The sequence below is a fragment of the Pollachius pollachius genome, assembly GCF_949987615.1.
Source record: "Pollachius pollachius genome assembly, chromosome: 3".
In the NCBI taxonomy this organism is placed as follows: Eukaryota; Metazoa; Chordata; class Actinopteri; order Gadiformes; family Gadidae; genus Pollachius; species Pollachius pollachius.
In genome coordinates this window covers 8,682,150-8,707,953 of record NC_136936.1, presented here as the reverse complement: position 1 = coordinate 8,707,953, position 25,804 = coordinate 8,682,150, and the positions used below count along the sequence as shown (strand labels likewise).

General features: G+C 46.8%; 2 protein-coding genes across 2 annotated transcripts in view; one reads left to right on the top strand and one right to left on the bottom strand.

Moving 5' to 3' along the window:
• Positions 1 to 338: 338 nt before the first annotated feature.
• LOC307073256 (uncharacterized protein) lies at positions 339 to 2,391 on the bottom strand (the record flags this gene model as incomplete). Its single annotated transcript, XM_079732961.1, has 4 exons — positions 339 to 697; positions 1,167 to 1,353; positions 1,790 to 1,823; positions 2,141 to 2,391. The coding sequence occupies 4 exons, from the start codon at positions 2,389 to 2,391 to the stop codon at positions 339 to 341; spliced, it is 831 nt and encodes a 276-aa protein (XP_079589087.1).
• A 6,705-nt stretch (positions 2,392 to 9,096) lies between these two features.
• Positions 9,097 to 25,804, top strand: part of axl (AXL receptor tyrosine kinase) — a 37,101-nt gene continuing 20,393 nt past the window's right edge. The window contains exons 1-7 of the mRNA XM_079732641.1: positions 9,097 to 9,699; positions 12,741 to 12,951; positions 13,945 to 14,045; positions 14,672 to 14,854; positions 19,239 to 19,319; positions 19,582 to 19,697; positions 22,798 to 22,993. Of these exons, the coding sequence (XP_079588767.1) occupies positions 9,579 to 9,699; positions 12,741 to 12,951; positions 13,945 to 14,045; positions 14,672 to 14,854; positions 19,239 to 19,319; positions 19,582 to 19,697; positions 22,798 to 22,993 (1,009 nt within the window). The 5' untranslated portion in view covers positions 9,097 to 9,578. The remainder of the gene's footprint in view (positions 9,700 to 12,740; positions 12,952 to 13,944; positions 14,046 to 14,671; positions 14,855 to 19,238; positions 19,320 to 19,581; positions 19,698 to 22,797; positions 22,994 to 25,804) is intronic.

Here is a 25,804-nt window from a genome sequence, read left to right as displayed (position 1 = left end):
CTCTGTTGAATGGACCATCAAATGTAGCCAGCCAGGTTGTATGATCTGTGGCCGCTCCTGGTGATCCAGAAAAGGGAGTGCGTGTCGGTCCCACTAACAACATTCGGACCCAGCCAAGATCATGAATCATTGACCTCGTCGCTGTGCACGACAACTGATTAATGAATAAATTATTAGTGGAGATAACGCATAATTAATTAACCTCAGTTAAACGAACATGTGCACGCTGCACAGCCTGTGATCACGCGAGCGTTTTCTTTCGTGCGTAAACATTTCTGTTCTTCTTCGCTGTCGTCGTATTTCTTTGCACGCGTGCGTTAATTAGGTTTCCCTCCGGATCAAAAGGCGAACCCCCCGCAGTCGAACGTGTCGAAATCCGCGTCGGCCTCGAAGTCGAAGCTGTTGAAGTGCGGCGAGTCCACGTCCTGGCTGCAGCCGTGGAAGGGGCTGCCGCCGCCGGGGAGCTCGGCGAATCCCCCGGAGACGTGCACCATCTCGGGGGCCCGGGTGGCCAGGGGCGAGGTGGGGGTACAGGTGTTCAGGTAGCCCAGCGCCGAGGAGGCTGCAGCCCCGCCCATCAGGAGGCACACGGCCCGCACGGCCCGGGCGTCGCTGCTGTTGCCGTGGCGAAGGCAGTCGGACACGCGGTGGGGCGGCGCGGCCGACACGCTGCGCAACGAGCGTCGGTGCGTGGAGGCTGAGAGAGAGAGAGAGAGAGAGAGAGAGAGAGAGAGAGAATCCACCTTAATCCATCTGTCATTAATGGTTTAACAGAGAAGACACCCAAAACTTCCAGCTATAAAAAAAAAGTGTGTTGTGTAAATGTATGTCCAGATGATCATGCTGAATATATATGGTAAACTAGCCACCATCGTGTGCAACGATAGCTAGCAAGCTGCATCAATGTATGGCCTCACAGCTGGTTTCAATAATCGTATTCCTCTAAAACTTAAAAATAAAACTTATTCCTCTAGAGATGAATGCACAGCTCATCAATCATTACAATTTAAGCAAGTCAAATACCCTCGACCTCTTCAACCCCGACGCCAACTCAACCTTGATAAATGTTTGCATCGTATTCGTGTCGTATGAATTCGAGGGAGGAAGATCTGTTAGCAAGACGTGAGTGAGCGTGTGCTACTGGTGCATCCCCTGGTGCTGCTGACCTCCTGTGGTCTGTTCCCTGTCTCTGAAGGAACCGCCTCGATTGGCCAAGCGTGAGGGTGGGGGGGTCATCTCTCCGGTGCGCGGAGACCCGGGTTCGCTTCTGGGCGTGTCCGGGAGAGGATCTCTGTCGGTGATGCAGGGAGCGATGCTGCGCTGCCTCTGCAGGGTCAAAGATGAAGCCATGCCCTGTACAAAAAATTCATGGACTGGTAATGAGCCCAATGACAATTTAATTACATTTTTCTGCAAAGAAAAGGTAATTGTTTCTTTTGTGCATCTGCTTCCACACACATCGTTTGACCTAATCATCATCTGGTAATACTGTAGAAGCCTTATGCAGTGCTTCGTAAACTATTTTCAAACCTTATTAAAGAAAAAATACTCTATCTTTTATCATTGAAATGTCTACAGCTGAATAGTCAGCAATTTCCCAACAATCTCTCCCTATATGCTTATCACGCAACACCCAGTTGGGTGCGAGGCCCCTGAATCCCAACACCACGGTTGGAGAACACTGCTTCCAGTCTGCTATAGCGCCCTCTTGTGGCCTACAGGAGCCTTTAATCCACAGGTTAATATCAGATGTAGGAACACATAGAGGACGTTCTGGCAGATGGCTCACCTCTCTCACTTTCCTCAGCAGCTTCAACCACAGACTGCAAATAAAAATAAACAATGATCCATTACATCACAATACGTTCCTAGTGGGAGTTATATGAAGTTATTTATGGTGAAAAAGCTGAGAGTGTGTAGAGATTTAAGAATTTGTAGAATAGGTTGTGAGAAGTTGTAGCACACCATGATTAGCCTAACCCTGACCTGAGTGAGTGAGTAAGTGAGTGAGTGAGTAAGTGAGTAAGTGAGTAAGTGTGTTTGTCTGGTGAGATTGAGTGAGTGAGTGAGTGCGTGCTTGCGTGCGTGCGTGCGTGTGTGTGGGTGTGAGCGTGAATGAGTGTGTGCGTGACACACGGACCTGCAGTCTTCAGGGTTGTCGGCCAGTAGCAGCAGGTACTTGTTCTGCGGCAGTATGAGGGCGAAGCAGCAGTCTCTCCTGCCCCCTGCTGGCAGCCTGGGCAGGTCCAGGATCTCTCGGCCCTCCGCGATGGACTCACAGTTGGACAGAAGCGCCACCACCTGGTCGGGAGGGGTCTCCGCATCGCGACAGACACACAGGCTGCCCTCCAGGGTCAGCACCATGAACTTCTCCCTCCATTGCTTGAACATGAACCCCCCTGCAGCGGGAGAAGGTAGGCTTCAACTCCCTCATATCAAACACATATCGCAGTAACATGGTGGGGAGGGCTGATTGACAGCTCGGTGTCCAATCCGCTTAATCCAATTTGATCAAGCATCATCATAGAAGATTTATGACGTACAATGTATGAAGGCAAGCAGATGCCTAACAACAAACCGACACACTGATGAGTTTGTGTCGGTAATCTCAAAAGGAGTCACAGGCCCATATCCAGAGGAAATTTGACAGGAAGCCATAATCCTTCCAGCCCCACTTGACACGTTTGCACACGATTACCAAAGCGAGGCCACCCACTGCACCTCTCTCATGGCCGCTCGGGTGCAGATTACAGCCTGATATTGATTGGCCGAACGCAACGCTGTACCGTGATAGTTTGTGATGGATAGATAGATAGGAAGGTTCACTCAGGAAATTGCACTTCCAGCAGCAGCAAACACCATGTTAGGGTTAGGGTTAGGGTAACAAATACAAGAAGAGTTACGCCTTATCACTTCTTATACAAAGTTCCCTTCATGGAGGTAATTTTGCATCCGTCAATGGTTTGGAGACGATGGAGAGGGACTTCTGGACAAAGTCCAACATTCTCCTCAGAGTGGGTGCTAGAGAAGACCTTATACTCGATAAGGTCTCCTCTAGCACCAACTCTGAGTTTTCAAACCTTTCCTCAATGGTCACAGCAGTTGAGGAAATAGTTATTGCTCACACACATACTATGTAGATACATATAAACAAAAAATATACATAGTCATTATTTTTGTGTTGTTTATGTACATTGAAAGAGACTGAAAACCCGAATTAGATTCAATGTGTATGCTACAGCACTAAGCCGATAAAGCTGAAGACCTTTGTGGACAATAAAGTCCATCCTATACTATTCTGCTTACGGTTCTGCATCGCTGGCTCTGAGCGCAGTCAGCCAAAGGTCAGTCAAGCGATCACACTGATCTGGGGATCTTTATGACGTGAAGATGACATTAAAGATGACGATATATGCAAACCTCCTCAACTCATTCACATTAAGGGGATTTTGCTGACGCTTTTACTCAAAGCAACTTACAGCCATTCACTCACACATTCACACACCGACGGCAGAGTCAACCACGCACCAGCTTGTCGGTAGCAGTAAGGGTGAGGCGTCTTGCTCAGAGACACCACTGCACTCAGCTAGAAGGAGCGAAGAGGGATCGAACTAACAACCCTCTGGGTACAAGTCAAAACACTCTACTTCCTGAGCTACTGTCGCTTAACTCATCTATCATAAATTATCGTAGCAGGAGAGCCCCGGCCGGGTGTCTTGATGTATGATTACGTTTGTGGACAGCTTTGTCACCTCTGCTCGAGACATGGAGACCCGACATTGTACAACGGCTTGTCACTGCAGAAGTATGATTTGGCCTTTATGTAAGAGTGACAGGTGAGAGGCGGGATCATGAAGGATCTGTCAGAATTATGTTATAATGATATTAGATGGAGAGGACAGGTTGATGCGGAGTGTGTCCTCCCACCCAGGGGATTATAGATGAACAGGTAGATTACCTAGGGTGGGAATGAGGGAGGAAAGGTTAGTGTTAGGGGGGGACAGACAGACATCAACATTTGTCTGTCTGTAATCATACATCAAGTGTAAACCATAAAAGTTATTCACCAGTTGACTCTGTAATACTTAATACTCTCTAAACATTAACTAGCAATCAAAGTTCAACATTAATCAATAATGGTAACTTAATTCATATTAAACATAATTATATTGCACTACTTTACTACTGAAGATATGTCGTTACACAGCACTTATCTCAGCGAGTGTAGGGAGATAGGAAGTATGACAAACACACACACACACACACACAACATAAGGACTGAATACATGGGACTATGGCTGTGTCATCCTGTTGATAAGCAGAGACTGTTGCCATAGCAGCACATCTGGGAGCTTAAGGAAGGGTTACTGCATGATTGTCCAAACACTAAGACTTAGAACTGACTGGATTCATGTGTAGAGTCGTTCAGTCTACAGTGCCAGTTTGCAGTTTGAATGGTAAAACGCAGATCATCCAATCAATGCAGAGATCCCAGATTAACCCAAAATAGTCAAAAGGATCCGAGACTAACTAGGGCAGTAAAATAATCGGATAGTATTCACCTAACATTTAATATCGATGGCAACAATAACAAAATCACTTAATATCAAATGTAATTATAAATATGTAGGACACCATAATACTGAATAAAAATAACTGATCCAAACCCAAAACCAAGTGCCTCACACACACAGAAAATACAGGTAGCAGTGCCTAATGACCACGTACGATAAAGAGTGTAAGTCCATCATTTTCTGATCAAGCCGTGCCAACATGAGCTTTAAGAGAGATCATTGAATCTTACCATATTTCTTCAGGAAGCCACGGTGTATTCCTGCCTTGCTCATGACTGCAAACTGCAAACTCATCCAAACTAACACACAGAACCCCTGCTGGGCTTTAGGGATATGGGGGAGCTGGGGAAAATGAGGGAAAGAGTGAGAGAGAGAGAGAGAGAGAGAGAGAGAGAGAGAGAGAGGGGGGGGGGGGGATAATAAAGACAGAGAGAGACTAAGCCAGAGATAGAGAGTGAGAGTGAGAGTGAGAGAGAGAGAGAGAGAGAGAGAGTGATAATCCTATCCATTAAGGGCATCTCTAAACCTCTGTTGTTGTGAGGGGAACCAGTCATGCACACAAAACACACACCCACATACACACACCAAAATACACAAACACACAGATATTTTGCAAATGTCGCCAATCATCATAACTGATGGCACACAGACACACACACACACACACACACACACACACACACACACACACAAATAAACACATACACAAACAACATACTCAAACATACACACACACACACACACACACACACACACACATAGATATTGTGCAAATGTCGTCAATCATCATAAGCGTGATGGCTGAAATCCGCGCCAAAAGGGATCAGGTACTCATCACATGTCTTTGCAGATGCCATCTCTCTCTCTCTCTCTCTCTCTCTCTCTCTCTCTCTCTCTCTCTCTCTCTCTCTCGCTAGCTGTCTCCCTCTCTTTTATTATCCCTCTCATTTGGATTTTGCTTTGTCTGGTTCTCTTTAATGATTTTCTCTGTATTTAAATAATAGTATATCTGTCTTTGTTTAAGTGTAAGTGTGGTGCGCACTGTTTACACATAAACAGTGCGCACCACACTTACACTCCTGTATAAATGTGTACCTGCAGAAAGACACGCCCACAACCACACACACTCATGGATGGACATATGGATGGATTGATGAATGGATATAGGGACGGATGGATGGATGGACATATGGATAGATGGATGGATGGACATGGTCGGATGGATGGATGGACATATGGGAAGATGGATGGATGGACATCGATGGCTGGATGGATGGATGGACATATGGGAAGATGGATGGATGGACACCGATGGATGGATGGACATATGGGAAGATGGATGGATGGACATATGGGAAGATGGATGGATCGAGGGGTAGTGGAGGACATGTTGTTGTGTTGCTGTGTTGTAAGGGATTAAACCCAGTTTATTGTCCTTGGCCACCGCTGGAATAACATTACATAACCAGAGCCAGAAGCATGGAGGAGGAGGGGGAGGGAGGGGAGAGGGAAGGCATGGGGGAGGAGGGGGGAGGGGCGGGGAGGGAGGTCGCTCTGATGAGCTGGTGTGTGAAAGAGGACATACATTCACAGATGACAGAGATTGCGATCTCACTAGACTCATCGCTGTGGGTTTCAGCACACTTTGTGACTCAGCATTTTATTTAAATCAGATTTAAATGATTCAATGGGCTTTGAATCAATACTTTGAGGATGATGTTAGAAGTACTTATTATTATTATTATTATTATTATTATTATTATTATTATTATTATTATTATAATTATAGTAGTAGTAGTAGTAGTAGTAGTTATATAGTAGGAGCATAATGTATTGATGGAGGTAGTATTATAATTCAGTGCTATTAAGAACTGTGCTTCTTGTGGTAGTTGTACTATGAGTAGTATAGTTTTGTCAGATGGCCAGGTAGTGACGCGGTAGTAGTGCCATTTCTTGTAGTACCCGTTCCTTGATCACTAGGGGGCATTCATAACTTGGTTAAGCCATGCATTCAACCGTCACTCATGCTAGAGCGCGATGCGTAACTAAACGACCTGCCAATGATTTCTCTGCCAAAGTTAATAGTGTGGAGCTAATAGTATGTTGTTTGGAGTTATATTTCTACAGATTATTATCCAAGCTTTAACTTTAACTATTATAAATATCATCACCCAGCACTGTGGAGGCGATGTTTTCCACATTGTATTACAAAGGTGATAGTGGGGCTCATATTAAATAATGTCATTGACTTATTATTAATGTTATTATATCTATTTGCTGCTCAACCGAGTCCAGATACCTACCAAAATAATCTTGTAAGGAGGAATCCCTTCTCAAAATGTCGTGCTTCTCATCTTGGGTTTTGAGAGTTTTCTAAACTTTCGGAGAGCTAACGGGTCTGGGGGTGCCGCCCTAGCATCTTAGGATCTACATCATCATCATCTTCATCATCAGCACCATTAAGATCATCATGCACTTTCATCTTCATCTGAGTCAATTAACCGTGACTTTTAGAGTCATGTCATTAAGGGGAAATAGGGTATCTTCCTCAAGGAAGGTTTCACGGCAGACCTCGGGGTATTGAACCCACAACCTTTTGTCTGGGAGTCAAACACTGTGTTGCTGCCCCTGCCTTGGCTTCATGTGAATGCTGTGACGGAGGACATAGTAATGACCTCACTTGATGGGATGATTTATGGGTGAATAGCCCCAGCCGTCCTGTGTTCCTGTTTCACTGCCGCCCCCCCCCCCCCCCCGGACTGTCCCTCTTGCTCCGCTGGTTCCTGTTTGTCCCGGTCCTTTAAGGTCTCCAGGATCTTCCACTAAATGGATTAAATGAGAACACAGTCCCCCCCCCCCTCCCCCACCGTCCCCCCGTCCTACACAAGCACACACACACACCCTTTGCACCACATTCACAAGACCGGCACTGCTCACTCCCCATTGGCCCGTTCGCCCCCAAGATGGTGAGTTTGTGAGGGAGAGGAACACCCCCACCCACCCCTGAAAAGGACCCCCTGCGTGACCCTCTCCCTCCCTCTCTTTCTCTCCCTCTCCCTCTCTCTGTGTCTCTGCCTCTCTCACTCCCCTCCTGCTCGCCCTCGGTGCATCTATCGGGGTGCAGTGAGGGCACTGTTGCCGAGGCCCTCTATTGAAGAGCTCTAGAGAGAGGCAGAGAGAGGGAGAGGTACACAATGGGGTCTTTCTCAGTCCCTGTGTGTCTCCATTAGAGAGCCTGGGAACACAGAGGAGAGCCCAGCACAGCAAGGCTCTTAAAGGGCCAGGGGGACCCACCTCTCTCTCTCTCTCTCTCTCTCTCTCTCTCTCTCTCTCTCTCTCTCTCTCTCTCTCTCTCTTTCTCTCGTTCTCTCTCTCTCTCTATCTCTGGGGCCCCCCTGACGTTTTTCGTGGGAAAAAACAACAACAACACAGAAAACACATCCCAAGAAAAAGAACAACAACAGGGAAGTTCCTGGCGACTTAATTATTCAGTAGGAGAACTGAAGACCCCCCCCCCCCCCCCCCCCCCATCCCTGTATTGCTCTGTCCCACTCCCTCCAGACCAAAAGCTTTAACTGTATCACGTCTGGGATCTGAATACACAACCAACACCTTTAGACATCTCTCCTCGCCAGACAAGGATCTGCTGTTGGTCTACGCTGCCTGCAGGCTCATCATCTGATAAATGTTTATTATTATGCAATATGCAACACTGGATATCCTTCCTGTACCGACAGCGATATATTGTTTCACCATCTTATGACAAAGGTACTTATTGTAAGTTGCTTTGGATAATAGTGTCTGCTTAATGTTCCCTATGTAAATATAAAAAGTACATGGATGCACGTTTCCAGTATACCAACGTTGGAAGCAAAATCCCCCAAATATTCTATATTTAAAAACAACATTAAAGTTGATGGGGGCTTCATGGACTCAGTCCTGTAGCACAAAGTGAGTTGCATCTCTGTTTTGTGTTCTCATTGATGATTTATGTTTATTTTTTTTATAATATAGCAAACTGTTCAATAGGCCTATGTGTAATTTTTTAATGTTTTATCAACCTTTGGAAAATGTTTGATGTTTTTTCATTATTAACCCTTACCCTATCAAAATAATCGACGATATAGGATATAAATCAAACCAATTAATTTAAATGTTCTTCTGGCCAGGGGTCAGTTTGTTTTGCCTCGTTGTCTGGGTCCATTACATTCTCAGGTTAAAGTCAGGAAATTGGGAGAACCAACCATGGCTTTACTTTGTTTTGAAGCGGGGAGCGGGTGATTTACCCGTCCCTTGGGAATCCGGGCGTAATTAAAAAGCGAGCGGGGAATTGTCTCGACGCAAGCAGCAAACCCCCAGGATTTTCACATCTCCTCCTGTGAGAAAAGAGCGAGACGCAGGGGGAGGTCGGAGGAGGAGGAGGAGGAGGAGGAGGAGGAGGAGGAGGGGGCAGCAGGAGAATGGAAAGAACTTGAGTTGAGGAATTTGAATGCTAGTTAGAAGGAGGAGAGAGAGAGGGGAAAAGAAAAAAGGGGGACGAAGCAAGGAGTATCGGAGGGAGTGTTGGGCAAACGGGCAGGGTCTGGACAAGGAACAAGAGACTACACGGCAGTCCGGTTCAAAACTATTCCCATCGGAGCGGAATGTTTTTCTAAACAACTCAATCAACTTTCCTGAAAACTTCAACGCGACTTTAGATGAGTTTTTGCGCCGTGTTCTTGGCGTTGAGGCGTCTATTTGACATCAGTTCTTTAACACCGCTCCAGGGAGGAAGGTAGGAAAGTTTGGGTCAGCAAACTTTTTTTTATTTGTCCCTCACTTTGCTGGAAAGGAGAAGCGAAACGGGATCGGAGTTGACCATACCTGCGGATAACCCGTCAACATTCTCAACGTCCTCTGGAGTAGCAGCGAAACTCTTAAGTTCTTCAGATCAACTTTTTTGGGGGTTACCGGCGAGATGCTTTGAGTTGATCTTGTTTGCCCTGATACTCTTAAAACATTAACATGAAGAATCAGTTAATCGGACTGGTCCAAAAAAGAAAAGTGAGCATGGGGATCTACCAACCGGTGATGCTTGTGTTGATTTTGTCCGCTTTGAGGACTGAAGGATCAATCACCGTGACAGGTAAGTCGCCTTGTTTTATGCATGGCTTTTGTTTAGCTGTAATCATGAAAACATCGTAATGAGCAATTAGTCGTGTGCACTTTCCCCAGCCATTAAACTGATTAGCTATTGGATTGTGAGAGCAGCCAAACCACAGCTGCAGATCTGTTGCACATCTGGCCGCTCTAATTAAATGCAAAGAAGGCAAACTGAGCAACCAATTGCATGAAACACCTTCAACAAATGGCGGGGGTGTTTAAATACACACAAGATCCCTTGATAGAGCCTTTGTTGTTATTTAAATGGATACTGATCTTTCGTGTTCATGGGAAAAAAAAAACGGACCATCTGGAAAAACAACCAATCTATATTCCTCATCAAACAAAAGTTTGGTGACGCTCAGCTTTTGATTTATTGACTGTGGCTGTTTATCATCAGCTGGTGTGAGGTTTGCCGCCTCCTTGGGCGTGGGAAATGAACAACATTCTTTCTAAATCTGGTTTATTCTTTACCTGCCAGCATTGCAGGTATCTACTGCAATCCATACAACTGATGTAGCCTACTCGTTTTGGCGTCGTAATGTGGCCTGCGGACAAGACGATATGTTTTGGCCCCTGCAGTATGTTATCACAGGGGCCTCCACCTGTCCATGGTTCTGTTTTGACTATTTACACTTTACTGTGTTATCCAAGAATAAAGGAAGAAGAAGTCATACTACTTTGTCCTTACAGTTTATAACCATAACCAAGAAAGGCCAAACATAGTTTTGTCTTGACAGCCCTGTTTGATTTACAGGCTTTTAGCACAGAGCGCTTCTGCTGGTGTGGTTGGATGTGTGGGTGCGAGCTAATTTGGGGCGTAGGTAGAAGTAGTGTTAGAGTCGGTGAAGGAATGCAGTAGCATTAGGGAGTCTTGAAGGAAATCAAAACAAAACAACAACCGTAAATGGAATGCGTGAGCTTGTGAGTCAGACAGGGTCCCGGGTCTGACTCAGATGGGCGGGGGGGGGGGGGTGATGATGGATGGGCTGTGGAGTACGGGGCCACGGGAGAAGGAGAAGGAGATGGTAAAAAAATAAATAAAAAAAAAGCGGAGGCGGAGGGGGCGACTAGATGTGAGGGGATAAATACCAAGAATGGCATGAAAAGAAGTAAAAAAAGTCAAGGGTAAAGGGAGTGAACAGCGGCCTGCTTGGAGTTATGTCCTTTTAAAAGCCGGAGAGATAAAGAGAGGGGGTGAGAGAGTGATAGATGGACGCGGCCTGCATGTGTATGATGTTTCTTGGTATCTCCCCTGCCCTGTTAACGTGTGGACGTCCACTTTGAGAGAGAGACACACAAGAGAGAGCGAGACAGAGGGAGTAAAAAGTGAAGGAAAGACAGAGTGGTGAAAGCTTGTGGTTGGACGTAGACACACGCACGCTCACACAAACGGACACACAAACAGACGCAACCACACAAACACACACACACTGTTTGATGTCTGCATATTCCAGCAACCGTAGCATTCTTATAAAAGCTTAACAAGCGCATTTTTATTAGACTTCACAGCTGGAGGGAAGCCAAAAAGGGAAGCTCAGCTTGTCTTGTTCCCGGTACACTAGCACAAAATAGAAGGACGGAACCGTTTGGTGAAAGAAGTTGCTCAAGCTGAAAGATGGGTTCTGGAATGACTTTTGAAGGCCAGGGAACACACACACACACACACACACACACACACACACACACACACACACACACACACACACATACACACACACACACACACACACACACACACACACAGGGACACCGTGAAGCCAGAAATCAGTGGCCCCTTTCACGCAAGAAAAAGCCTTTTGTCACGCCGGCCGTGCATGTGTGCATTTGCATGACGTGCACGTGATCTAGAGCCACACAGACTGCGCTGTTTGTTGACATCAACAGTCCTGTGCAGCGAGGAAGCTGGTAACTCAATGCGGTTCGGTTCTGAGTCTGACCCACGAGGAAAGTAGCTGAGTTATGGCTGTTTATGTTTGCCAACGCAGGAGACACTGAGTCCTCTGCAGTCGCAGTGCAGAGTTCAAAGTTTGAAGGTCGGCGGTGAAAACAGACAAGGAAGGCGGGGGTGACAAGCTTGAGAAAATCTTTATGGCCGTCAATCAGAAGAAGCGCGACAGGGTATTCCTTTTCCATAAAACACTAAACCCTGACCATCTCCACGGCTCCTACGAGTTTTAAACACACACATTGTGCACATCCTGCGTCGCCCATCACAGTGTTTTAACTGAGTGGCGTCAAAGGATAAAATTAAGTTGATGGGAGAAGTCAGTGGTCATTATATAGATTTGGTTCCAGCTTTCCCTTGCTCTTCAAGGGTTCAAACTATTAAGTTTGACACATAGTTTATTTTGTCAGAGAATGCTGAGGAGCGTTCCAAAAGTTTGGAAGCAATGAACAATTTTCTATTCGTAAAAACTTTTTTTTTTTTTGTCTTTAAATCCTGGCATGGGACATATGTATGGCCGTTCCAGACAAAGACTGAGTGAGTTAGTGCGTTTGTGTTTGGCTCCGTGTGCTCTGGCAAGATCTTACGCCAGTAGTGTGAGTTTCTGCCTCCGAACAAGAAGCCTTTGTCTCAGTATCAGGCTTCAGGTCAGCATATCTCCCAGTCAGGGACACAGAGGATAGATATGTGGCTTGTGGTTAACCACAGCATGGCCTGCAGGTCTCTGGTTTGATCATGAAATAAATAATACAATTAAGGACCACCGATAAAGTCATGAAATGCATAAAAGTGACCAGATAATTCAATTGATAATCTTATTTATCTTTCCTAATCTCTCTTGTTTGATTATTTTTCTGCTGTAACACTAGTTTTTCCTTTCATGGATTGAAAACGTGTTATCTTATCGTCACGATATTCAATTCCTCCCGGGCCTAAAAGTTGCATAAACATTTGCAGGATCATGGGCACCATGTAGGCCTTGACTATTTATCTCCAAATCAATGCAATCAAATCCTAATCCATCCTACTCATTCCTTTATCGTCTTGCCTCTGCCTCTCTTGAACCCCCCGTGCAGAGCTGGAGTTTGTGCGCAGCCCCAGCACGGTGATCTCCTCGCTGGGCAAGCCGGTGAGGATGCAGTGCAGCTTGAAGGGCCGTGGGGGCGACGAGGAAGACCCCCCCGACGTCTGGTGGCTCCGAGACGGCCAGCCGCTGGAGTTTGCCGACACCAACCAGATCCAGGTCCCGCTGGACACGGACAGCTGGATGGTCATCAGCACGCTGAGGTGGGTCTTCACGGAGGTCTCGTCGTATGATAGGGCTTCATGGGGGGAATGCCCGACCTCGCCTTGACCTAAGGCTAAAGGGTTAAACTGTGGAAGTCAAAGCACAGGTACCCAGCGTTGAGCATACGCTGATGCTGGATTGGGATTGATCATTTACTGCTGGGTGTGTCTGCCTGCCTATCCGTCTTTCAGTCGGCTGTCTATGTCTGTCTATGTCTGTATATCTGTCTCCCGTTCTGTGTGTCTGTCTACCTATCTGTCTGCCTGTTTGTATAGTGTCCTCCTATCTCACTCATCTGAATGCTTTGGATGGAGGTCTATCTGCATGACGGCCTGCCTATCTGCTTGCCTGTCGATCTGCTTGCCTGTCTATCTGCCTGTCTGTCTGTCTGTCTGTCCATATGTTCATGTGTGCGTGTCTGTGTGTGTGCGTGTTTCTGTGTGTGTGTGTTTGTGTGTGTGGTAGTTGCCTGCATGTGTGTTTGTGTGTGTGTGTGTGTGTGTGTGTGTGTGTGTATGTGTGTGTGCGTTAATCATCAGCCTCTGGTTTTGTTTGTCTGCTGCCCTTTTCTTATCTCTACTATTCAGTGCATTCAATGAAGGCTAATCCCAAAGAGTTCCCATTATGTGGTGGTGCTGTTGAATAGCAACACCTGCCCTGAAGATACCTCTGGTGCAGCACCTGTGAGCGTGCCGTGCCCTACACTTGATGTTTCCATTTCCCTGTTGCGGTTCTCTAAGGCATGGTTGTCACATTATTTCTTAAAGCCTGAATAATCTCACGCGAAAGAGGGTGAAAGAATTGGGACTTCCTTTACACCACAACCTGTTGGAATTTAATCTGGTTTGATTGGACCAACTGGCTCATCCAGAAGTGTAATCATAAACAGCCTAAACGGCACACATCCTCATTGTTCTCGGCGCTGTTGACATATTTTCGGTTCTTCTGTTGTTTGGCTATGAGTTTGACAATGTGCTTCTGGAACGTCACAGGGTGGAGAAGGTCCAGCTCCCAGACATGGGCTCCTACCGCTGTGCAGTAAAGTTGGAAGGTCACAACACCATGTCAAAACCTGGGAACATCCAGCTGGAGGGTGAGTTCAAGTCCAGATACAAACACACATATATATATATATATATATATATATATACATACATACAGGAAATGATCAATGTTAGCCCAAACCTTGTGCAAGCACTGTGTGATTCCCAGACTTATTAGAGGCGGCTAATACCGGAAATACCTGTCTTCACTGTCTCTACACATTTGACGAATGCCAGGTTTCGGGGGGGATAAGAGAGTGGTAGGATCATGAGAAGGGTTGGGTCTGAGAAGCCATGACAGAGTAGCACTGGTGAATGGATAACTAATTGTCTCTGGTTGTACTGGGACACAGAACAGCAGATGCACAATAAACTGGTTTCATTATGGGCTTCTGTGGACGCATAAAGCGCATTATATCTTTTTTCTAAACATTCACTTATTTGCACAAACATTCACCCATTCACAACGTGAAAGCATCATCAGTGGTGTGTCTGGTGACAGCCATTGGTAGCCAAGGTAGCAACCGGCTTCTCGAAAGCAGTTGGGAACGGTGTATCTCACTCAAGGTCCCATCCACTTAAGCTGAGAAAAGTGAAGGAATCGCAACAGCAGCCCAGCGGTTATCCGCGTGTGTGTGTGTGTGTCAAGTATCTGAACCTCCTCTCTCCTCCGCAGGTCTGCCTCACTTCTCCTTGGAGCCTCACCATATGTCGGTGGTGGCCAACGTCTCCGTCCGGCTGCAGTGCGTGGCTCACGGTCCCCCAGAACCCGTCCGGGTCATCTGGCTCCGGGACGGGGCCCCTCTGAACACCCTGAAGGATTCTGTGGCCCTGTCCCCCTCAACACTCAACCTGACAGGTACCAGTACATCACATGGTCTTTACTACCTGACTGGTACAAGCTAGTTCAGAACATCACATGTGCTGTGTTCCAATATCCATACTTCCATGACTACACTTAAACGTAGTACACTATCCGCACTCACTAAGTGTGCTAAATTTCAGATGTCAGTGTTGTTCCAAATCGAATACTCCGTGGTGCACACGTGGTGCACTGACTCTATTAATGCAGGCTATGTGGAAAATGCGCCCTGGCTGTAGCTAAGATGGCTGCCGTTGGGTACGAAAAGTGTACATCGATCCAGACTTTGCGATTTTGAGTACACCATCCGGGTCCTTTCAGTACACTTATTTTCGCCCAATCTGAATTGGAACGCCCTACGTACTCCAAACCAAGGCTAGTAAGTACGGATAGTATGGATATTGGAACACAGCAATGGTCTTTACTACCTGACTGGTACCAGCTAGTTAGCTACATCACATGGTCTCTATTACCCAACAGGTACCAGCTGGTACAGTACATCACATGGTCTTTACTACCCAACAGGTACCAGCTGGTACAGTACATCACATGGTCTTTCCTACCCGACATGTACCAGCTGGTACAGTACAACACATGGTCCTTACTACCTGAAAGTTACCAGTACATCACATGGTCTTTACTACCTGACTGGTACCAGTACATCACATGGTCTTTACTACCTGAAAGATACCAGTACATCACATGGTCTTTACTACCTGACAGTTATCCGTTAGTTCAGTACATCACATGGTCTTTACTACCTGACTGGTACCAGTACATCACATGGTCTTTACTACTTGACAGTTATCCGTTAGTTCAGTACATCACATGGTCTTTACTACCTGACTGGTACCAGTACATCACATGGTCTTTACTACCTGAAAGATACCAGTACATCACATGGTCTTTACTACCTGACAGTTATCCGTTAGTTCAGTACATCACATGGTCTTTACTACCTGACTGGTACCAGTACATCACATGGTCTTTACTACCTGACATTTATCCGTTAGTTCAGTACATCACATGGTCTTTACTACCTGACTGATACCAGTACATCACATGGTCTTTACTACCTGAAAGATACCAGTACATCACATGGTCTTTACTACCTGACAGTTATCCGTTAGTTCAGTACATCACATGGTCTTTACTACCTGACTGGTACCAGTACATCACATGGTCTTTACTACCTGACAGTTACCCATTAGTTCAGTACATCACATGGTCTTTACTACCTGACTGGTACCAGTACATCACATGGTCTTTACTACCTGACAGTTATCCGTTAGTTCAGTACATCACATGGTCTTTGCTAACCGACAGGTACCAGTGAGAACACCAGTGATCCAGGTTCACATTAAATAATCAATCAGTCAGATACACAAGGATGGCCCCACTAAAACAATCCCTACGTCACATGATGTAAATGAAATACCTATACATCTACATGGCTACTAATCGTTTCTCAAAACGGGACATCATGATGATCCTTCAGTAGTCTCCTAGCGTTGCACCCCATCTCAACAAGGGTTTCAAAGCGTCCCTTGATCCCCTTCCTCCCTCCCTCCCTCCCTCCCTCCCTGAAGCTTGGCTCAGTGTAGCCAGCCTCCAGCTTGGCACATAAGCAGGAAGTGTGGATTGATGCCAGAGGGGCTATTGAAGATCTGCCCAACGTGGTTCTGTGCTGGTGAATGGCTGTGTGTGTGGGGGTGAATGTCAACCACAGCCCCCAGAGAACAGATCCGTTCTGTGATGGGACCATCCAGTGGCGGGGGTGATTCCAGTGGTGCAGGGTGTGTTGGGGGTAAGGGTGACTCAGACTAGGGGGTTGCAGGGGTAAGAGCTTCTGTGGTTGACTCATCAGCATGTGATTGGCAGCCTCTCAGCTAGGTCGTGATCCAACGCTAGCTGACCACTCAGAGCGCTGGAATGTTCCAGCTGCTTCCAAACACCACAGAAGCCTAACAACCACCGAGGGAAACAAAGCGACTGCCAACCAGGACTCATCTTAAACCATGGACACAGACTCCCAAGACCATCCAGAAACATCTCCCAACTAATACCTAACTTAACTTCTCCAAAACACGACTCATCTCAAACCATGGACGCGGACTACCAAGATCATCTAAAACCCATCTCCCAAACAGGACCCAAATTAGACTCATCTCAAACTATCTTGGGGCTAGAATATTCCCACTGCTTCCCTCTGGCCAGAAAACTAAAGCAAACCCCTGAGAACCAGAGCAGAGTGACAGCGTTTCCCCTGGAGGACCGAGAGAGACGTAAACACTGCATTCAGCGCTTTGGAGACTCTGTTTGCTGGCTGTTTGTTGGTGTTTTGGGGAAGGAAGGAACAAAGTAACAATCACACGGTGGCTTGAGTCAGTTCATTCACCCCTTCATTCAGCTGTTAGCCCCCCCCCCCCCCCCCCCCCGCCTCTCTCTTTCTCTCTGTCTCTTTATCGATCACTCTCTTTCTCTCTGTGTCTTCTGAATTGGATTGATATCTCCCTCTTACTTCCTCTTTCTCTTGTTTTTCTCGACCATTAGTCTCTTACCCTCTCTCTCTCTTGTTTTCTGTCACTCTATTTCTTTCTAACTACCTCTCTATTACTCCTGAATTACAAGCCCCCCTCTCTGTAACTCTTTCTAGCGTTCTCCCAATCTCCCGATTAATCCCGTGCACCAGCCCTCTCTCTGTCTCTCGCTTTCCTCCACAAGCTTTTCTTTCTCTTTCTTCTCTCCCCCTCTCCCTCTCTCTCCCTCTCTCAGTCACAGGCTCCCTCTCCCTCTCTCGCCCTCTCGGGGCCCAGGGATCGTACCCTCTGTTCCCTCTCCGTCCCGGAACACAATGGTGGCATGGAGCTGGGAGCACGGAGGGCCCTGCTGGCGGCCGCGCTGGGGGCCGCGCTGGGGGCCTCCCGCCCGCCGGAAGAGAGCCATGTTCACGATGCTATCTGAGGGCCACAAAGAGGGAACTTAAGGAACCTTTAGCTTTCTATAATGTCACTCCATGTGGGTGGTGTGTGTGTGTGTGTGTGTGTGTGTGTGTGTGTGTGTGTGTGTGTGTGTGTGTGTGTGTGTGTGTGTGTGTGTGTGTGTGTGTGACGCTTCTTGACTTTTAGTGCCTTCGTGCACAGCATTCTTTTTCAATGTGTGACCATAAGTTCGTAGATTGAGAGGGGCAACGTGTGTGTGTGTGTGTGTGTGTGTGTGTGTGTGTGTGTGTGTGTGTGTGTGTGTGTGTGTGTGCGTGTGTGTGTGTGTGTGTGTGTGAACCCCTGGTGAGTCACTATGTGACTGTACTCATGCTGTCCTAGGGGCAGCAGCTGTCAGAGGGGTTTTTGCAGCAGAGCAGGAACCGAATCCCGCCTTTATGATAAATCTTCTATTTGATGTTATCTATTTGACGTTATCGTTAATCTTTCTAATCTTTTCCACCTGTAAACGGAGCCTCCCAGCCAAAGAATGTCACACCAGTGTGTTCGTACAACCAGAGTGACAATAAAGGTCTTGAATCTTGAAAACGACAATGTTTTATCAACTACTGCTCGAACATTATATATTACATCAGTCAACGTCGATTATCATTTTTGCAAATGAAATTTGAAAACCATTAAAATAAGGATTTGTAGAAAGCATTTCTAGGAATCCTGATGGTTTTAAATGAACAAAGCGGACCGTTGTGCCTTCACAAGCATCGCCAGCCATCGATTGATTCCCATGGCCATTGGAAGGCTCCGGCCCTTTACGGTCTGATACCAATAATTACGTGAAGAAGCTTATCGCCCTCACGGCACTGCTTTCTGGATCAGAGTAAATGTTTAAGCTTTGCTTTGTGGCCTGGGAGGTGTTTAGACGGTGCCCGTGTGAGGCATGGGCAGACCGGTCTGATCGCTGCAGAAAAGCCTCATGCTAATCGTAATGCTACGCTTAAGGATAATGTTGCATTGTGAAACTGCAGTAAATTGCTTTGCACTTTGACAGATTGATGTTCTTGACAAGTGACAACGTATTTAACCGTTGCTGATAAGTTAGCGGCACACATTTGTATTCATGAATAATAGATACATTTTGTTATTTTACATTGGTGTTAAAACATTTTTTAGATCTCTTCGATGTTCAAGAACATTCTTTTACATTGAATGTGCCAGACACACATAAATACTAATTGTGCTTCTTCCTCACAGTGTGCAGTGAGAACTTACATGAACCTATGGAATTCAAAACTCCTCAGTCTCAGCTCCAGTTCAGACTTGTTGCTGATGATGTATTTTTCTCACCCTTTTTCTCATGTCAGTGTGTTGCTGACCTCAAGGCTTCTGGGTAAAGGAGTTGTTGGGGCTTCCTGTTTAACACATTTGTGTGGTTCTTTCAGGTCTGAACCGAACCAGCATCTTCTCCTGCGAGGCCCACAATGACAAGGGCGTGGCCACGTCCGGCTCCGGTACCATCACAGGTAGGTGTCATTCACACACCTAAAACTATACAACATGCTCTACTTAAACGGCACACTATGTTGAAAAGAAGTGTGCATTCCAAATTAAAACAAATAAATCAATACATTAAACCTATTTAATTCTCTCTCTCTCTCTCTCTCTCTCTCTCTCTCTCTCTCTCTCTCTCTCTCTCTCTCTCTCTCTCTCTCTCTCTCTCTCTCTCTCTCTCTGTCTCTGTATGTCTCTCTCGGGCCCCCTGTGTGTCTGTGTGTCTCCCTGTAGTGCTACCCTCTATGCCCAAGAGACTGAGTGTGATAGAGAGCACCCAGACCACCCTACGGGTGTCATGGCTTCCGGGCTTCGGTGGCGACTACCCCATCATCCGCTGTTCAGTTCAGGTAAACAGTCAAGCTGTGTGTGTGTGTGTGTGTCTGTGTGTGTGTGTGTGTGTGTGTGCGTGTGTGCGTATGTGTGTGGGTTGAAGGGGTGGTGGTGGTAGGAGAAAGGGGGAAAGTATCCAAACAATTCTAGCCTCTCTCCTGGAGGTTGAAACAAACAGCAGTTCCAACTTTAATTAGAGGAGTCTGTGTCTGTCTGTCCCTCGATTTGCTCGACTTCACACTTGGCCGGCTTATTGCTGACGACCCGAGGAAGTGCGGTGTGAAGTGTGTGTTTGGATGAGCGGTTCTCGATAAACCTGCAAGAAGAACCGCCAAGCAGTCGGCCTAGCTCAAAACCGCCACCTTTTGAACGGGCACCGAACTCGTGTTTCAAAGAATGCAGCCAAGGCTGATTCCTGGTTTGCAAGTCAGGTTTGTTTTAGGCGAGGCTGATTATTTTTCACTGTAAAGAGGATAAAGGGGAGCTTTGGGTTTTGTGTTCTTTGGTTCTATCTCGTCCTTCGCTCCTCCCTCCCTTGTTACTGTCGCTGGGGATCGGGTTTCACTCTGGGAAAGTGGCCTCCTGGATCAACCTAATGGAACACACTCTCTCTCTTTCTCTCTTGCTCACTTTCTCTCTCTGTCCCTCCATCTCTCTCTCACTCTCTCTCTCTTTCTCTCTGTTCCTCCATCTCTCTCTCACTCTCTCTCTTTCTCTCTGTTCCTCCATCTTTCTCTCACTCTCTGTTTCTCCATCTCTCTCTCACTCTCTGTTTCTCCATCTCTCTCTCTCTCTCTCTCTCTCTCTCGCTCTCTGTCTCTCTCACTTGTTCTCTCTTTGTCTTCCTTTGTATCTCGCCCTTGTTCTCTTTTCCACTACGTCTCTTCTTCTGTTCCTTCTTTGTCAGTCTCCGTTTGTTCCTCTCTCACTTCGTCTCTTTTATTTTCTTTTATCGCTCACTTTTTCCCTCCTTCTCTTTGTTTTCCTACCTCTGTCGCTCATATTTCACAGTGTTTCTCCCCCCCTCCCCCCTCTCTCTATATTTCTCATTCCCCCCCCCCCCCCCCCCTCCCTCGGGGGGCTCTAGTTAGGTTGGGTCAGGGTGGGGGGAGCTGAACAGCACCACCCCTAAACGTCTGGTTCTAATAAAGCTCTCACACACAAACACACACGCACAACGCACACACACTGGCACAACGCACAACCACACACACAGACACACCCACACACACACGCACACACACACACAAACACACACACACACACACACACACACACACACACACACACACACACAGACACCAAGGGGGAGAAGTCAAGGGGCCAGCTATGTAAAATGGGGGTACATTTTCTAAAAGTCTAACTTCTCTCTGCCACACAGAGTGGAAGTCGAGGAATCCAAGATATTATTGTTCCGTTAACGGAAGGCTGGAAAGAGAGAGAGAGAAATAAAAGAGAATTTGAGAAAGAATGAAAAAAGGGGAAAGAGAGAAGGGAATGAGGGAAGAGAATGAAAAAGAACAATGAAACCAAAGACAAAAAAAAGAGGGAACCATAGAACGAAAGAGAAAGATAGAGAGAAAGAGGAAGGAAGTGAGCAGGATCCTGACGAAGACCTTGGCATAGAGGGTCTTAATGCTGACAGCAGGTACTGTGGCCTTGAGTCGGTCCGGAGGAATGCACCATTAGTGACTCATGGCTGAGCTGTTAAATTAGATTAAGGCTCTTGTTTACAGCCTGGACGGCCCCACACTGACTCACACTTGACTCTGCGCAGTCGCTGACACACACACACACACACACACACACGCACATTTCTTCACAGGCTCCTCATTCATACACACAATCGGCAGAACATTCATCTGTCATGCAGATTCGTTCGGGGGTTTCGCCACAAACTGACCCCGCTACCGACGACAAGCCGACGGACGTTTTAACGTTCCCAGAAGAATCCTCGTCAAACGCGCATTTTACCCCTACACCTGTTCAGCCAACAAAGGCACAAACGCATCACCACCTCCACCCCCCCCCGCACCACCATCGGATCAACCGTCGTGTTCTGTTTTACCCAGGATAGCCCGGCTCTTTCATGGGTACAGAGGTGCATCAGAAAAATGTAATGTCCCTTGTTAGAAATATTAGAAGTTTCTTTCGTCGTTCTATTCCCAACATTAGTATGTTGACGCAAACATCAACCTGGATGGGTATTGGTCAGATAGTAAGGTAATGCGAGGCCAAGATTAGGAGCAGTGAGATTTATTTGCTTATTTTTTTGCTGCCGCGTTCGTAGTTTGGCATTTGTTAAAGTTGATGATTCCACTCAGCTGCACCCCTGGCCTTTATCCTGACCATTACTGGTCTCTGCTGGAGCTAGCTTCAATCCCCTTCAGTAGCAGCGGTGCCATAATGAGCAACTTCTGAGCATAACAAGCAGCGGTGGGGAACAATAGCCTGGAGAGGAGGCTGTTTTTGTCTTAATGTGGTTCGGGTTAGCTGTGACCAAGATTTTTCTTTCCCCCCATGTTCCTCTTTAAACGCGTTCCCTGCACAGCGTTGTGCCGAGACAGCAGGTTTTTAACTCTCCCCCCCCCCCCCCCCGACACCTCTGAGCCCGGCTCACATCTCGCACGCTAGCGGAGAATTAGCAAACAGGGCAGTAAACGCAACGAGTGTAAAAATTACACTTCTGAGGGGTGGCCGTGTTCCTGGTCTTTATTGTTCTATTAAATACCTGTGTGTGTGTGTGTGTGTGTGTGTGTGTGTGTGTGTGTGTGTGTGTGTGTGTGTGTGTGTGTGTGTGTGTGTGTGTGTGCGTGCGTGCGTGCGTGTGTGAGCTGTTTGTTTTGACAACATGATATTGTTGTTACTGAGAGGTACAGGGGGCGTATAATGGATATTCTTATCTACCTGTAATTTAGGGGGTGAACTCCCTTCAGACGAATGTTAGTTTGTGGTTTGTTTGTTTTTCATCCCGTGTTGGTTATACGCACAATCAATTATGGCAATTTCATGCAAACAAGTGATCCACTGACAAAACTGATTGAAATTATAATATTATTATCATATCATTATTATCATCATCGCTTTTTTTTCAAACATCTGTTTAAATGTTTCCAGGCCAAGCGCTCAGGAGAGCTGGACTCAGACGGCCCCGGGGACCTGGTCCACAACCAGAACGTTAACATCCCCCCCTCCAGCCATCTGATCGAGGGCCTGGAGCCCCACAGCCTCTACTCCGTCAGGGTGGCCTGTCACAGCAGCCAGGGCCCCTCCGAGTGGGGCCCCTGGCTGGACATGAAGACCAAAGAAGGAGGTGAGCGAGGACATGCTTGTTTTACCCCGAGGTGTCACTGTCACGTGCGCGTCTGTGTGAGTTTATGAGTGCCCGTTTACGGGGGATATCTCAAGTGGGTCAAAGGCTGGTTACACGGACGGTTATATGGCCTCTTAACTACATGTAGGTCCAAGTCCGGCCTCCTTGGGCTGCGCTGTACATTATACTGTATACTGGACTGTATATTTGACTGTTTATTTGACTTCATATTATGGATTGCTGAAGAGCTGCAAGAATAACACCCTACGGTTGATCTGATCCAGACCTGAGCTGGTAGCTCTGCTGTCACTGCCAATGCGGTCGAGAGAGAGAGAGAGAGAGAGAGAGAGAGAGATAGAGAGAGAGAGAGAGAGAGTGAGAGAGAGAGAGTGAGAGAGAGAGAGAGAGAGAGAGAGAGAGAGAGAGAGAGAGAGAGAGAGAAGTGTTGGAGATAGATTTAAATATGGAACGGGTGAGACAAAGGGAATTGGAGAAAGAGAGAGAGAGAGAGGATTAGAAAGAGTGAGAGAAAGTGAAATGGAAAGAATGAGACAGAGGGATTGAGAGACAGGGACAGACCCAGGGTCAGGAGGACACAGGGTGAGTCAGAGAGTTGGGGGACCAAGTGAGGACTCATCTTCCCTCCTGCTTCAAATAATACCGGTGATTCCTTTGCGTCCTTAACTTCAGCTCTGTGTTTACGAGTCGGGAGCCATGTGTCACCGCCAGGCCCCATGAGCTACAGCAACGCTTGTAGCGATAGGTAGAGACATTGCCATGGATCTTTGTGTGTGTGTGTGTGTGTGTGTGTGTGTGTGTGTGTGTGTGTGTGTGTGTGTGTGTGTGTGTTTTAGTTTGTGTGTGTGTGTGCCTGTGTGTGTGAGTGTGTGTGTGTTTTTGAGTGTGTGTGTGTGTGTGCGTATGTGCGAGAATGCCGCTGTAGTGCTAGGCTCCATTATGTTTGTATTTAAACTGACTGGCCAGGTTATTTCCATGCCAGCTCATGCTGCCTGGAAGTCCGGGCAGAGTTTGCCAGCTGCCCACACAGTAGTGAGAAATATACATCTTGACACAATGTTTCTCTTATGGACGAAAACACTGCGATAGGGAAGGGAGTGTGGGGCTTCACGGCTATACTCTTCCTGCTCTCAGGGACTGTTTCTGTTCTGCATTCTGCAAAATAACCACTCACTCCTTGTTTCATTTCTGAGGAATGTGTATTTTGTTTTGTGTGTGTATATTTTGTCTTGGGGGGGGGGGGGGGGGGGGGGGGGTGATAGAGAGAAAGTGTGAACTAGGAGAAACAGACAATGTAAGCTAAGAGAGAGAGATAAAACAAAAGTAAAACAAGAATGAGAGTGTTATTAAGTAAGCGAGAGAGAGACAGAGAGAGAGAGAACAAACAAGACAGAGTGAGTAAGTAAGCTAGCGAGACAGATTGAGTACGGGAGGCTCAATTGTTCCTATTTTCCTCCTCTCTTTGCTTGGTGGATAGAATCTTCCAGAGGGATTCAAAGACATTCATCAGCCCTCTCTTTGGGTCTTCTCAGTAGCTGTGGTTCACCCTGGACCTCGTGAATCACCGTTCTTCATATATACTAGGACTTCTTACAGAGAGCTGAACATGTGTATTTTACATCAGTTCCAATTGAAACAAGTGTGAGCCCTTGTCAAGACCCCTTTTACTTCTCCTCTCACTCTTTCTTCGGCCTAATGTTTGTGCCCACCCATTTCCTTGTCTCTCTACCCATTCCCCCTCTGCCTCAAGGCTGTTACCATTTCCCCAAATTCTCCAGTCTTCCCCTGAGGAATGTATTTCCTGCATCTCCTCTCTCTTTCTGTCTGTCTGTCTGTCTGTCTGTCTGTCTGTCTGTCTGTCTGTCTGTCTGTCTGTCTGTCTGTCTGTCTGTCTGTCTGTCTGTCTGTGTCTCTTGCTCCCTCTCTTTCTCTCTCTCTGATCTCTCTCTCTCTCTACATGTCTTTAAGGGCCTGCCGTCAGATCCATTTTTAACCTCCTTGACCCCTCGTGACCTCTGCTTCCATTTTCCATCGTAGCGACCCTGGGGCCGGGGGGGACTAACTGGGGGCGGGGGGGACTAACTGGGGGCGGGGGGGACTAACTGGGGGCGGGGGGGACTAACTGGGGGAGGAGGGGGACAGGGAGAGAGAGAGGAGAGAAAATACGATTTCTGCTGTTTTCCCAAAGTCTGCTCCCTCCCTCCCTTCCTTGGGGGGACCCTCAGATATCAGTTCCAAGACTGGGGGGGAGGTGTGTGTGTCTGTGTGTGTGTGTGTGTGTGTGTGTGTGTGTGTGTGTGTGTGTGTGTGTGTGTGTGTGTGTGTGAGTGAGAGACTGTACTAACTTATTACCTAAATATATATAAAAATATATATTAATTACTGGGTTACTAAAACGACAATTCAGTCTCAACAGGGTTTAGAAAGCTGGAAGTGAGTCATAGCAGGGTGGCTTTACACACCCACCCACCCACACACACACACACACACACACACACACACACACACACACACACACGTACACACATACACACACAGATTAAAGCCCTATTGTATAAACAAAACTCTTTCTCACAGAATGCTCTTCATTAATAGAAGTTATGGTTATGTAAACATTGCATACGTTCAAATATGAAAATGTTTTGCTCCTCCCGGGATAAGGACATTAATGTTCTGGGAAGCAGATCTCTGACCTTGGAAAACCCCGGGTCGTCTTTGTTGTGTTTGCGTTGTTGCATTTATTAATGAAAACCAGAGTAGATCCTGAGAGATTACTCATCTTCTGGAACCATC